Source organism: Embiotoca jacksoni, unplaced genomic scaffold (assembly GCF_022577435.1).
Source record: "Embiotoca jacksoni isolate LCO1_2020_lvr unplaced genomic scaffold, fEmbJac1.0.p SCAF_5, whole genome shotgun sequence".
Classification (NCBI taxonomy): domain Eukaryota; kingdom Metazoa; phylum Chordata; class Actinopteri; family Embiotocidae; genus Embiotoca; species Embiotoca jacksoni.
The window spans coordinates 14177050-14191192 of NW_027185403.1; the positions used below are offsets into that span (position 1 = coordinate 14177050).

The following is a 14143-nucleotide window of genomic DNA, read 5'->3' on the forward strand; positions in this document are numbered from 1 at the left end:
CCGTTGTCCTCGGGTCAAAATGACCCGCAGCTGTGTTCAACCAAGTTCTATTTTTTATTCATTCTTTAAAGAAACCCTCACAGCCTCCTTGTCACCAATGACCCCCCAAAAATATGAAAATAAAATAGAACTTGGTTGAACACATTTTGACCCGACGGGAGGGTTAAAATAATCCAAATGTGCACCACTGGATGTTTCCCATCCACAAACGTTTAGTAAAGCTTTACCGAATTTTCGTTCCTGCACTGCTTCACTGCATTCAGTCTCTCTCTCTCTCTCTCTCTCTCTCTCTCTCTCTCTCTCTATCACACACACACACACACACACACACACACACACACACACACACACACACGCACGCTTTTTAGAGGCTGCGCGAGGGAGCGCCGCAGTCGCTGCGTCACCGAGAACACGCAACGCGACGGCCTGAATCTGAGGAGACAGAAAGATAAACCGGTTTAGCGTGGACAGAGAAGAAACAGCTGGACCACTATCAGCCAAAACCGATACTCCCTGCAGAAAGAAGGTAAGCTGCTCTCTGTTGTTGGGAAACCTCTTCTGTCCGATCTCAGCCGAGTAAACACAAGTTCTCTACAGACAACCGACTGCATCAGAAATCGACTGGAGTAGTTTGCTGATACGTCATTTTTAATGTGCCAGGGACTTACTGCAGAGAGACAGTCATGGGAAACGGTTCTAATTAAATGAAGTGTATAAATGGATATAAAAAAAATAAATGGATGATTTTGCTACTTTACAGCCTTGGTCTATTTTAGAGAAAAATTTAATTCAGGTAAATAATCTAGATTTAGAGTCTCCGAAGTTTATTGTGAAGTGTGGGGTACATTGAAGGGTGTGGTTCTGTATATATAGAGGCTGAATCCCCCCAGACCTTGATTCAGTTTAACTGCTTGCTATTTTGAGAGAGCTTCACTCCTGTCTTAAGCAAACAGCACAGCATTTAAAAGCTTGATTGAGGTTTTTTCTCGTAAATCTTCTCTGTAGAAAAACGAAATAAGTAAAACTCAAACATTTATCCTTTTGATTTGAAGTCAATGCATGTATGAATTGATTCTATTTCTGTGATTCTAAATTCAGTCTCTGCAGCAGCTGGTCTCCATATGCTTAACTTGTCTGAATGGCTGCTTTATAGGTTGGGAGTATGGCAGCATGGAAAAAGTGACTGAATAGTTTTCCAGCCAGCTGAATTAATGCAAATTCCACCCACCAGTTTGTCTTCTTCAGGTGAATGTGAGTTCAAGTCTGAAAGAAGCTCCTTATTTTTCTTTTCGGTGCTGTGCTCTTGGTGACAATACAGGAGTTTGCAGACAGTTTTCGCCACCCGACAGGCAGCAAACTGCACAGACCACCTTATTGAATTTTCCCAGGAAAGGAGGGATCATTATCATTATGTCTTTGCAAGATCATTTCCTGCACAGTCAAGGGAATCAAGTCCTTAAATAGGGATGTTTTGCAGTGCGTCCACCCTGTCCTACCTCAGCATCTCTCTCTCTCTCTTTAGGCCTGAAACTATTGATTCCTGAGCAGTGTTGACACAGAAGACCAAATATAGATATGGTAAGTGGACAAGACCTCTCTCATCTTGCATTATGTAAGTTTGATGCGGGGTATATCAAACTGCTGAGCAGATCTTGTGTCTGTGTAACATGGAGGGTTTTGTGTGCCATTGAATGAGGTGTGGATAGAGTGAGGTCATCTGCTGCCACCTGCCACCATGTGAGCCCTCCACATCATAAAAGCAGCAGTGTAGGGTGTCCTTGCTACCTGTGGTGCCTGCTCACCTGATAAACACCCCACTGCATCTTTCCAAAGTCAACGCTTTGTCGAAGTAATTAAAGCTTGTGGCCTGATTCCAACTTTATTGTCCGAGCTGTAAGTCGGTGTCCTGGAGGTCATTCTGGTCTTACTTGAGGTGAAACACATTTAATCTTAATTATATTCTGCACATTTGTGGCCTTGGCAACAAAAGAAACAAGTTGCATTCAGGGAGGAAGGACAGGGTGGATTTTTAGTTCATAATATTAAATCCACATTAGGACTCAACATAAAATGTGATTAATTTAATTTAAAGCTTGTTGCTAGGGGCTTGTATTTGTGACCATGTTGCTATGTGGGTGAAGCTCTCCAGCTGTCATGGAGAGTGATGGTGGTTGTTGTGCAGCAGAGGATCGGAGCGTGTGCAGTGGCCCTTCAGCAGTGCACATTTTGGCTGACAGCCTCAATGCAGCAGTAATCTCCACGGCAGCAGCTGCAGTCTGAGTTTTCAACATGGTGGTCAATTTCTTATTACTTCCCACAGTGAATGATCTTATACCTTAACAACACCATACGCCCAAAAATAATGGAGTTATGATCAATTTCATACAGTATTTGTGAGCTTTATGTAGAGTTTTCTTTCTGCCTCTAACATTTTTCATTGTGTTTGAACAATTGTATGTCAGACCCCAGCAAAGAGAGGTGATCTCTGCGCAACCTGACCCCTGTCACACATACCCACCCAGTTTCCCACCCCTACACACATGCCGGGCCCCACACACACACACACACACACACACACACACACACACACACACACACACACACACACACACACACACACACACACACACACACACACACACACACAGCAGGTTTTACTCTGATCTGTTGGGGGTAGGACAGGTGCAAGTAGTCAGCTGCTGTAATGAAAGACTTGGTTGCTCTTCCTGTCACAGCATCCAGTCGCAGCCACTTTTACGCAGCCCACTACTCACCGTGCAAAGGGAGTGTGGGTTGAGCTAATACACTGTTAGAGAGTGAGGGTAAACCTGTGATCCAGAAAAAGCAAAGTGTATTGTCCGAACCCACTGACCCTCGGCTGAGGAGGTTTACATCCAATCTCTTTATAAGTTGTTCGGGTTGGAAAAAGAAGTAGCCTGCAGCTGAGGTGAGCAGCATCTGCAAAGTTATAGTAAATGTTGAAGAATCAAACACTGAACAGAGCCAGCCAGTTCTCTCTCATGTTAATTTTGGTACTTTTAACTCATCAAAAAAAAAATCTCCATACTAACATGCTAATGTTCAGTAAGAATCATGCTCACAAGCTTCATGTGTTAGCATGCTAATTCATTGGCAAAGATATACACACAAGTACGGCTGAGGCTGATGGGAATGTGATAAGTTTGACAGGTAGATATTGGACAAATTATAATTGTGATCTGCTGCTAGCGCAAGATGAAGACAAATCTCTGTATCACTGTTGTGTGTTATAACCTTCTGACATGTGGCTACTAACCTCACCTCAGCAGGCACAACCCAGGTGGCTACTGCCTTCAGCAAACTGGCACCCACAGTTAAGACAAAAATCAACAGAAATCCTGTTTCAGATGAACCGTGTACACAGAGCTGTTGATTGAGACATAATATGATCATGATTTTTGTCATGTGTGTGTATTGTGTCCAGACATCTTCAACATCACTGTGAACTTAATTATCAAATCATTGCGCCTAAAAATGTTTCATGTGAAATTTGGTTATAACTCTTTATTCTTCTTCCAGGTGTTCAGAGGCACAATAGTAGATGCTGCGGAATTTGATCCCAGTGCTGATGCTGAGACCCTTTTCAATGCTATGAAAGGAATTGGTGAGTTCCTCACTCTTCTGTGATTTTTGGCCATGGAGGTTTAAAGGTCATCTTTCATCTTTTCATATTGTGTCAACTGAATTATCAAAAAAGAAACTCCCCACAGCAGCCGGTGCAATCTGAGATCAGTTTTCGGGCTGTGACAGACATGGTTGAAAATGTTCCTTTGTGTTCTTCAGGTAGTGACAAAGAGGCCATCTTGGACCTGGTCACCTCTCGAAGCAACGCACAGAGGCAGGAGGTCATTGCAGCGTACAAATGCAGCTTTGGAAAGGTACATAAATACATTTTCAGAGATGGTTTACATATCATGTCATACAGTTACTGAAGTTTTACACAGTACTTTGAATTTAAATTTTTATTTTTTATTTTTTTATAATGCTCTTTCATCAGGACTTGATTGAAGATCTAAAATATGAGCTCACAGGAAAATTTGAGCGTCTCATTGTCAGTCTGATGAGAACACCGGCCTACCATGATGCCAAAGAAATCCATGATGCAGTCAAAGTAAGACATATATATATATATATATAGTCTTACTCAGATTCTTTCTCACGCCAGTCACACTTAGTGAAGCAAAAGCTATTTCTTATTAAACTTCATATTTCGTTTGAAGGGATCCGGAACAAATGAGAGATGCCTGATTGAGGTCCTATCATCCAGAAACAACCAGCAGATACACGACATGGTTGCAGCGTACAAGGATGGTAAGAGATGGTTAAATAAGTAAACAGATGATGTGTTAGCGTCTGGCAGCATTTCACATTGATCTGTGTGTCTCCAGCCTACGGCACCGATGTAGAGGAGGATATAATCATGGACACTTCAGGTCACTTTAAGAAGATGCTGGTTGTTTTACTTCAGGTCAGTTCACTGAGGAGTTGATGTTATCAGCAGCGAAGCATCCTGTCAACCACACAGTGACTGTTTGAACCACAGTGCCTTCAAACACTGACTGATCGGCAGTGTGTTGTTTCGGTCTGATGCTTCCAGGGGACCAGAGATGAGTCCGGAGTGGTGGATGCAGACCTGGTGGAGCAGGATGCACAAGTGAGAAATAGAACATTTTATTTTTGACTTCATACAGTTTACAGAAAAATGTCATCGCAACATAAGAAAGGAATACTGTTTTTGAAAGTAACATATTTATGACAGTGTTAAATATATTGTGTCTTTGTGATTAATGACATTATTAAGACAATCAAAACATGTATCAATAACAAAAAAAACAACCTGTAACTCAAATTATGGAAATCCACAGCTATGATAGCAGCTCTGAGACACTGTACTCAAGAAAAGTGGTGGTTTTACAAAATGCTAACTTCGGCACACTAATAACAGTGCTGTCCTAACATGCTGACATTTTGCAGCTGTAATAATTACCTTAGTTTAGCCTGCCAACATTTTTTAATTAAGGTGAAACACTAAGTGCAGTTGGGGCTGATTTTAATTTTATTCTTTTTGCAAGTATTTGATCACAAACCAAAGTACTGGGCAATCACACATTTCAGCCTCATGGTGGCAGTAGAGTCAGAGAAAAGTCAGCTGGATTCCTGTTCTGAGAAACATGGATGTTTTTCTTGGTATTTCATCCACCAATAGTCAAAGTTGCCAGAATGCCTAAAAACAATGCACATATAATATTAATTTAAATAGTAAATAGTAAATATTACTGTGGCTCTAATGACCTTATCTGTAACATTTGTTTTGAGTTATTTCAGCCTTATGCAATCCATATTTTCTCACCTCCACATAGGACCTGTATGCAGCGGGGGAGGAGCAGTGGGGGACCGACGAAGCCAAATTCATCATGATCCTGGGAAACCGCAGTGTGACCCACCTCCGCATGGGTGAGCACAGCTCTCAGGGAAATTAACACAACAGTGAGGCATCCAAGACATTCCCACTGTGACCTGAAGTCTCTCTGGAGTTAAAGGCACATTAAAAGCTGATGTCAGAGTGTAATGGTGTTAATTATTCAGAGTAACCCTCCTCTACTACTGTACATTACTGAAGACCTGCCACTCAGAGCTGAACTTTAAATATGTGTCACAGATAATATGTGTCACAGAACAGATGACAGAGGAAGAAAGAACATTTAAGTTCTGATGAAGTTGATTTGATACATGCTCGTCCCTTTTGTAGATATTTACAGACAGCATCAGTCCTAACAGTTCTGTAAGGCTGCACTTCAAGCTCGAGGCTACTGTCAGCATGCCAACATGCTCACAATGACACAATGCTGATGTTCAGATTTTTAACTAGGTTAACAATTTTCCTCTAATCTGGTTTAGAGAATGAGAATAATAACATGCTGTTGTCTGTTTGTTTAGTTTTTGATGCATATGAAAAGATCGCAGAGCTGTGCATCGAAGACAGCATTAAGAACGAGCTGTCTGGAGACTTTGAGAGGCTGATGCTGGCTGTTGGTAAGAAATACACTGAAAGTACCACTTTACAATGACGTGGGGAGTCAAGTTGTTCATTTAACACAGTGCTCGCTTCTGCTATTTTCTCTCAGTCCAGTGCATAAGGAGTGTTCCCATGTTCTATGCCAAGCGCCTTTACAAGTCAATGAAGGTAAACACGAGCCATTCAGTATTTGTTGACAGATCTGCCTCGTCAGCACAGCCATAATGACACATTTTGTCTTCTTAGTGACAGTCTGCAGTCTGTGTTTTTCAATGATATTTAAAATGGGTCAGGACTACTCATTGCTTTGCTGTTTTTATTTCCAGGGTCTCGGTACAGCTGACAACAATCTGATCCGCATCATGATTTCCCGCTCTGAAATCGACATGTTGGACATTCGAGAGTGTTTCCGCCTCAGATACGAGAAGTCACTTTATAACATGATAAAGGTGCGAAAACAGCTAACTTGTTTTATTCACACTAAGTATGTGAATGTAATACAACTTGACTTTGTGTAATCCAGGATGATACATCAGGGGATTACAAGAGGACTCTGCTCAACCTGTGTGGAGGAGATGATGAGTAAGTTATAGTTTGGCTGCGAACTAAAGCAGGAACCAGATGGGACGGTAGAGCACCACTTTTCAGGACTTACTGTATTTTTTGAGATAGTAGAACTCCTATAAAAGTTAGTGGAAGACGTTTGTTGTCACAGTAGTGGTGCATGACATCTAGTTGGTGAACTGTGTATTGATTCAAAGTGAAGGAAACCTGTAGCAGAGAGGTTAGGTTAGGTTAGGTAGTTACTTTATTAATCCCCGAGGGGACATTTTTTTCGCTACAGCAGCATACAGAAGCAATAAGATAATAATAGAACAATAGAAAAGCAATAAAATAGCAATAAAATAGCAGTAAAAATATAAAATATGAACATAAAATATAAAATGCACAGTATATACAGTACAGTATATATCTATATATATTATATACAAACAACCAAGAAACACAGTCAACAGTATTATTGTTATGTGAGAGCTTATTTTGTAACACATTCCTCTTTCTAGAAATGTAGCCACGATGTACCGCTTGATGTTTTGGCTTTGCTGAGTGTGCCTTGTTGTGTCAAACTGATCATTACAGCTTAGCTGGAGAGTTCTTCCCTGAAGCTGCTCAGATAGCCTACAAGATGTGGGAATTAAGTGCCATGACCAAAGTGCAGGTTTGGGCCCCATTTGCTCCCACTTTAGATGTGTCATTGCATGTTTGGCTTGGCAGTGCCTTGCATCTCAGTTACCTACTGGCCCTGCAATGATGTGCTTCAAGCATTGCCACAAACTTGTGCTGATAACACTGCCATGTTTGCACAGTGAAGGCTTTGTCTAACTCTGGATATGATCAGAATGCTGTTCTCTGAATTACAAATAGTTTTTGTTGTAATGCACTCTCTAAACCAGCGTTTGGAAAAGGGAATGTCAAAAAAATATCAGCATTTTTGTCAACAAAAGGCTGTTTCACTTACGCTTTATAAACCGGAGCTGTTTCTCTGCCTACCAACCTTTTCATTGTTGGTGGTGTCATGAATTATAACCCCAAGAGGCCACCCTCCCCCGCAAATGTCAAGAGATTATTATCATACAACTTTGTGTTGTGTGCTGTTTCATAATTATTATCAGCTAAATAATCTCTGAACAAAAAAAAACCGTTTTGTGAAAATGTTTCCGTTTTGCATGCTCTGCAGACCTCTGTGTGTTTATTTCTTTAAGCTTTCAGATCTGGTGTATTTAATTCAAGGATGATAGTGTCAGATATCAAACTCCTTCTTACTTTGCCACTTTACATCACGTTTGTTTGTATGCATAAGCACTGATTTTCTTCCTATTTTGTAATTTCCGCTACCTCAGCTCAGGCCTACACTTCGCCCTGCGCCTGATTTTGATCCTGCTGCTGATGCACAAGCACTGAGGAAAGCTATGAAGGGATTCGGTATGCAACCCTCATAACTAAAACACACTGAACAGTTTTACAAATCAAATTTTTATAACTGTTACGTCTTCTTTCTTGAACACAGGAACAGATGAAGATGCAATCATTGACATTGTTGCACAGAGAAGCAATGCCCAGAGGCAAGAGATCCGACAGACCTTCAAATCCCTCCTGGGAAGGGTGAGACACGTGAAAATAAATCAGGAATATGTGAAGGCTCTCATGAGTTACGAAGTGCTTGTGGCAACTTTCTCTCAACTCACTGTTTGATCATCTCCCAGGATCTGATGAAGGACCTGAAGTCTGAACTTTCAAAGAACTTAGAGCGGCTGGTCATCGGGCTCATGTTGACCCCAGCTGAGTTTGATGCCAAAATGATGAGAAAGGCAATGGAGGTAAAGCAGGAGTTGAGCTAAAAAAAAAAACCCACTGATTTGATTTATTTCTGAAGTCTGATTCCCGACAGATGAACTGCTGTAATATTTAATTTATATATGTGGTACAGACAGGGGAGCTCATGGGTCAGATTTATCCCTCATGTTAACTGTTTTCCAGGCCTGTGATGGTTGATGCTTGGTACAGAGGGTTATAGTTGGTGCCTGAACGTCATGGCAATTACACAGAAAGTATTTGGTAATCAAATGACTTTATTTATAACTTATCAAGTACTGACTGGATTTCCTTACAGTATGTAGCAAACCGGACTCCTCCTTTACTCTGAACAGACAAGAGCAATACAGTGTTTCACCATTTTCTATCCTGCTTTTATTCATTTTAAAGCAGTTGAATTTAATCATTTTCTGCCTTTGAATGGTCAACTGAACTGCGAATCAGTCTGTTTTAGCTTTTATATTTGTCACTGATTCACAGGCATAAGGTGATCAGCATAGAGTTAGGAAAGTTTTTCATTAAAATACAAATGATTTTAAAAATAGGCACAGAAAACAGCAAAATCTGGATATTGTCTCTACATATGAGGAGGCACAGCCCATATGTACTCTCTTCCTAGATGTTTGATATGGGTTTTGTCTGGCTTTATTTTTTTGTTGTTGCTTTTGTTAAACTCCTCTGTCTCTTCAGGCTTAAAACTCTTTATTTTAACAGGGGGCCGGGACAGATGAACACGCTCTGATCGAGATCCTGGTTACCAGGAGCAACGAGGAAATACAAGCCATGAATGCTGCCTATCAGCATGGTGAGTTTAGACACCAAAGTCAGACTTTAAAATGATTCTTGTTCTTTTACAGTACATTCAACATATCATATTCCCTCACTTCACAGCCTATAAGAAGTCTCTGGAGGAAGCCATTCAGTCAGACACATCAGGCCAGTTCTGTCGCATCCTTGTTTCTCTTGTGCAGGTAACGCCCTTCATCATGAGAACTCAGTCTGTGTTTAATTTCCACACCCACTCACTGTTTGTGTTCTCTGTCACAGTCTGCATAAAGGTTATTTAATCACCTCTATAAATGTCTTTCATTATGTATTGGCATACATGTGGTAAAAAAAAAATGAATATGCTTGTGGTTAACCACTGATATTTAACAGATAATAGTTAAGCATCACTAATAATTTACATGTAACTCTCTTTGCAATGTTCAGGGTGCAAGAGAGGAGGGTCAAGCAGATGTGGAACGAGCTAATGCAGACGCTCAGGTGATTTAGTGTATGACTCATGTAAGATTTGACTGTGTTGAAATATGGGATGGAGGAATTAAGGATTTAAATGTTTGTTCCTGTTGTTCTTCCTGGACTTACCAGGAACTTACCGATGCATGCAATGCAGAGTCGGATGACATGGAGATGAAGTTCATGAGTATTCTGTGCACCAGGAGCTTCCCCCATCTCAGGAGAGGTAAAGGTCCAAACAGATAGGTCACAACCGTCAACTGATTTTAAATATAGATGTAGTAGATATAGTATGCATATTTGAATTTCAATAATAAAATGGAGTGAACTGATCACAGTCTTCACTATTTACAGTGTTCCAGGAGTTTGTCAGACACACAAACAAGGACATTGAACAGATTATTAAGAAGGAAATGTCGGGAGATGTGAAGAACTCCTTTTATGCAATAGGTAATAAATGTTTTTGACCTTAAGCTTGATTATATTTTACTTTGAAGTGTGTCACAGTTGATATTGCTGACAGCATCTATTCTGAGTCCCTCTGAGCCCCTCTCTTGCTCTCTCTGTCCTTTGCAGTCCGCAGTGTGAAGAACCAGCCCTCTTATTTTGCAGACCGCTTGTACAAAGCCATGAAGGTACTGTGTTCAGTGCTTTGAATGTGGCAAGTTGTATAATTCTAACTGCAAGCCTGCAGCATGTCATCAACAATAGTGATACGGTCATATTTGTTGGCGCATGTAATATATTTAGGTTTTGTGTTCTTTTTCAGAAGTACTTAGTGCTCACAGACAGTTGCAGCTACCGTAACTACATCAGAATAAACACAGTATCCATTCATCTCGCCTGCAGGGTCTTGGTACAGACGACAGAGCGCTGATCCGCATCATGGTGTCCCGTAGCGAGATTGACCTTTTCAACATTCGTAAAGAGTTCAAGGAAACACACGAAGCCTCCCTTCATGAATTCATCCAGGTAGAATCTATGATCGTAAGTCTGAATCTTTGTCTACTAACATCCTGGTTGGTTTGCCGTGTTCTCATCTGGCCTGCGTGTTTCGGTGGAGTTTCTGTCTCATCGTTTGAGTCTGCGTAAGTGTGTGTTGCACATCCTTCTGCTGCTGCTGTGGTGGGGTGGTGGGGCACGGTAATCTATAGCTTTCTGCGGTGGACTACGGGTCTGTGGTTACTGCACAGCTGTTTAGGAATTTCCCTCTGCATGCCTAACTTCCTCTGTGTATCTGCTGTGTGATTGGCTGGCATCTGCAGAGACAGGAACTTCCTAAAAGCAGTTCTATAATAATTTACAGATGACACCAATACAGACGAGCAAGTAGGACGCCTGGGATTGGCTTTGTCAGAAATATTATCAGATTACACAACAGCAAGGATTGCTTTATATTGTTTATTCTGAAATGTGTATAATGTGTGAAAAAAATTATATTTTTGTACATAAAGTTTTTCGAGTTGTGTAGTTTGGATCAGCAAGACAGTGTTTTTACTAGCATATCTTTAGTTTGTAGATTTCAGCTGCAAAAGACATTTTGAGTTGATCAGTTTGTCAAACATTAAGTCTGAGTATTTATTTAATTTACAGAAATGTAAGTTTCACTGACATCCAGAGTAAAAAAACTGTATCAAGAAATAGTTTGACATTTTGGGAAATATTTCGTTTGTCGCTGAGAGTTATGTAGGAACATTCATATACATCTCATGACTTCACTGTAAATTCACCTACCAGCACATCTAAAGCTACCAGCAGCACATTTAGATGTGCTGGTAGGCTCATTATAGTTCCTTTAGAACAGGCCACACTGGCTGTTTCCCCTTGTTTTTAGTCTTTATGCTAAGCCAAACTAAGTTAACCAGTTTTTCTGTTTAGTTTTATATTTAACATACAGATGTGAAAAAGCTATCTTACTGTACAGTCATACTGTACATATAAGCAGGTGTAATTCCCAAAATGAGGAACTATTCCTTTAAAAAGATTTTCCATAATCTTGATGATAATTAGAAATTAGAAATCCAGTGTCAGCTAATTTAAAGGGTAATTCTACTTTTAAATCTTTTATTGATTAAAGTGTTTTGCAGTTTTGCCAGAAACAAACTCTGCTTTTCATTTCCAGCTCTGTGGTGACCAAATGTCAGCAGACATGATGAAAACAGTATTTTCCATTAATTCAGGCTCCTGCTGTGTGTCTTTTCTGTCCTCGTTCAGGGTGATACCTCGGGAGACTACCGTAAAACCCTGCTGCGTCTCTGTGGAGGGGAAGATTGAGCCCGTCATGTCCCTGCAGCATCGTTCTCCGACTTCAGTGACCACAGGATAAGCCTGTTCACATAGTACAACTGTGGTGGTTAAAATCAGTAAAAAGTCAGTGATCCTTACTGCTGCCAGTTCTCAGCCAAATCAAGTGACCTTTGACCTCTCAGCCTCGTAAGCCCCATTTCTGCTGATCTTGCTGTCTGGCAGGATGATGTCTCTCTTTTTTTTTTACAGTGTTATATGTAACATGAAGATGTTCCCATTAATGTAGAATGGTGCTTCACACACAGCAGAGTAGTAGGCGCTCCAGTAGTGCCTTCAGATTGTAAGCCGTCCAATGAGTCCTGTGACTTTAAGGTATCACGTACATAGAATAAATATAAATACAATTAAAAAAAATACAATTAAAAAACGGTGTCTTTTCTCTGTCTTCTTACATTTTAATACAATCTCCTTTATTGCATAGCAACAGAACACATATTCTCTTGCTGTACAGTATGTGTAATGGGTGGGTCCCTGGTTTCTGTTTGGCAGAGCTATTCAATGATTAACTATGTTGATACTGGCAGTAACATTGCTTTGAGAAAAATAGGAACTAGAATATTTAACATCAGGAAACTCCCACTCCAATTCAAAGTCTCTTCTGCTTCACAAACTCTAAAATACCCACAAATCATCGTTGCTCCTAGAAGTGTAGTGCAAATACAACATTTTATTCAAACTAATATTTCAATTATTGGACTATAAAACTAGCATTCAGTACAAGATAAGTATCCCAAATCTAAAGAAACCAGGCTCATATTAGTTATTACAGCCCCTTCATTTCTTCGTATTCAAAAACACTGCTGAGGTATAGCATGGCTGAACAGATACCTATACATCATTAATTTAAAAGACGATTTGTCATTCACACTTCTCTGTATTAATGTGTCACTTTTACACTTCACTTCATGCGTCTCAGTTGCACTTGTGTACTTGTTAATGCCGAAGAAAAGCGCAAGACAGCTCGTCTCTGTTCCTGCTGCTGTCTCAGTTCACTGCGTATGTGTGAGTGCAGCTGTTGTCAGGCCATTTTGAGTTAAAAGAGGAAAGAAGAAAAAAAAAAAAAAGATGTATGTGGCGAGGAAATCCCCTGCAGTACGCCAAATGCCTCGGCAACAAAGAGTCTGCAGCAGTCAGTCACACTGCTTTTAATGGCACACCCAACCTGAAATTGCTCTATTTGATGATAATTACAAGAGATTAAGAGATTACTTCAATAGCAGTTTGTTAATATCAATATACCATACAAACTGGTCTCGAATTTCCCTTTTGATAGCTGGGGGAATTTATACTGTGGCAATGTTCAGTTTGTTCAGCATGAATCAAATAGACTGGAGTTTACATATTTCAAAGAGTCAGTTTGACTTTTCATCTACAGTCTCCATGACGGGTAGCATCATGACCTGATCATGCAAAGACGCCATATACTGTTTACTCTACGGCCTACTCTATCTGTAAATGTTAGCATGGTTTACAGGTCGTCTGTGCACTTCTTTACCATAAAATGTGCCATATGAGTGTCTCTTTTTATCATTCAGCTTTCTCTGCAGTATACGTGCTGCCAGCTATTGTACACAAATTATTTAAGCGTATGCAGTCTTCTGTTCATGCGTTGCTGTGTTACCCAGTGAAGGCAGGCCACACAGTTGGACACACATCAGGTTCTGTTCAGGCTGAGCCTACAGTATCAGGCCATTGGGTTATGGGAATTCCCCAAGTCTCACAGTGAAATTGCTTCCCCCCTATTCACCAGTTTCCTTAAAAAGTGCCTCTCCGACACGAGCTGAATGTGTGGGTGAGTTGTTGTTTATTGGTTTTAACATTTCCGAGGTAGCTAGAATAGTTTTGATTTGTCTATTATCTGTATCACTGTATATTTTCTTTTTTTTTCTTTTTTTGTATTCCAAGATGCGTTAAAATCATTTTATGTCGTCACTGAAATAAGTGTAGTTGCCCTTTGGAGCATAACATAGCAGGCAAATTTCACTAAATGCTAAAAACAAACACAATTCGCTCTATAATTGTCTTGTTTTTACTGCCTCTACTATGCAATTGCTATTTAATCCTATAGTCCAAAGACAGAAACGGCTGTTAATGCTATGTTTTTTAATTTTCAGTTTAAATTTATTTAAACATAATTATATACGATAAGAAATGAAGATAAAATAACCC

General features: G+C 40.2%; 1 protein-coding gene across 2 annotated transcripts; it reads left to right on the forward strand.

Moving 5' to 3' along the window:
- The first annotated feature begins 372 nt into the window (after positions 1-372).
- anxa6 (annexin A6) lies at positions 373-12335 on the forward strand. Of its 2 annotated transcripts, none has more exons than XM_069171816.1 (25): positions 373-526; positions 1523-1578; positions 3559-3643; positions 3823-3917; positions 4037-4150; positions 4260-4350; positions 4428-4507; positions 4637-4693; positions 5400-5493; positions 5977-6072; positions 6165-6223; positions 6382-6504; positions 6579-6637; positions 7196-7274; positions 7957-8038; positions 8124-8218; positions 8320-8433; positions 9143-9233; positions 9320-9399; positions 9641-9694; positions 9800-9893; positions 10022-10117; positions 10244-10302; positions 10517-10639; positions 11882-12335. In XM_069171816.1, the coding sequence occupies exons 2-25, from the start codon at positions 1576-1578 to the stop codon at positions 11939-11941; spliced, it is 1983 nt and encodes a 660-aa protein (XP_069027917.1). In that variant the 5' UTR covers positions 373-526; positions 1523-1575; the 3' UTR covers positions 11942-12335. The 2 variants fall into 2 exon arrangements, with proteins under 2 accessions (XP_069027917.1, XP_069027916.1); XM_069171815.1 differs by having other exon boundaries at positions 374-526; positions 10517-10654.
- Positions 12336-14143: the final 1808 nt, after the last annotated feature.

Coding starts and splice junctions, on each gene's coding strand:
- anxa6 (XM_069171815.1), top strand. Junction 6,638..7,195: donor CTGTGTGGAGGAGATGATGA/GTAAGTTATAGT, acceptor TGATCATTACAG/CTTAGCTGGAGAGTTCTTCC. Junction 9,695..9,799: donor GAGCTAATGCAGACGCTCAG/GTGATTTAGTGT, acceptor TGGACTTACCAG/GAACTTACCGATGCATGCAA.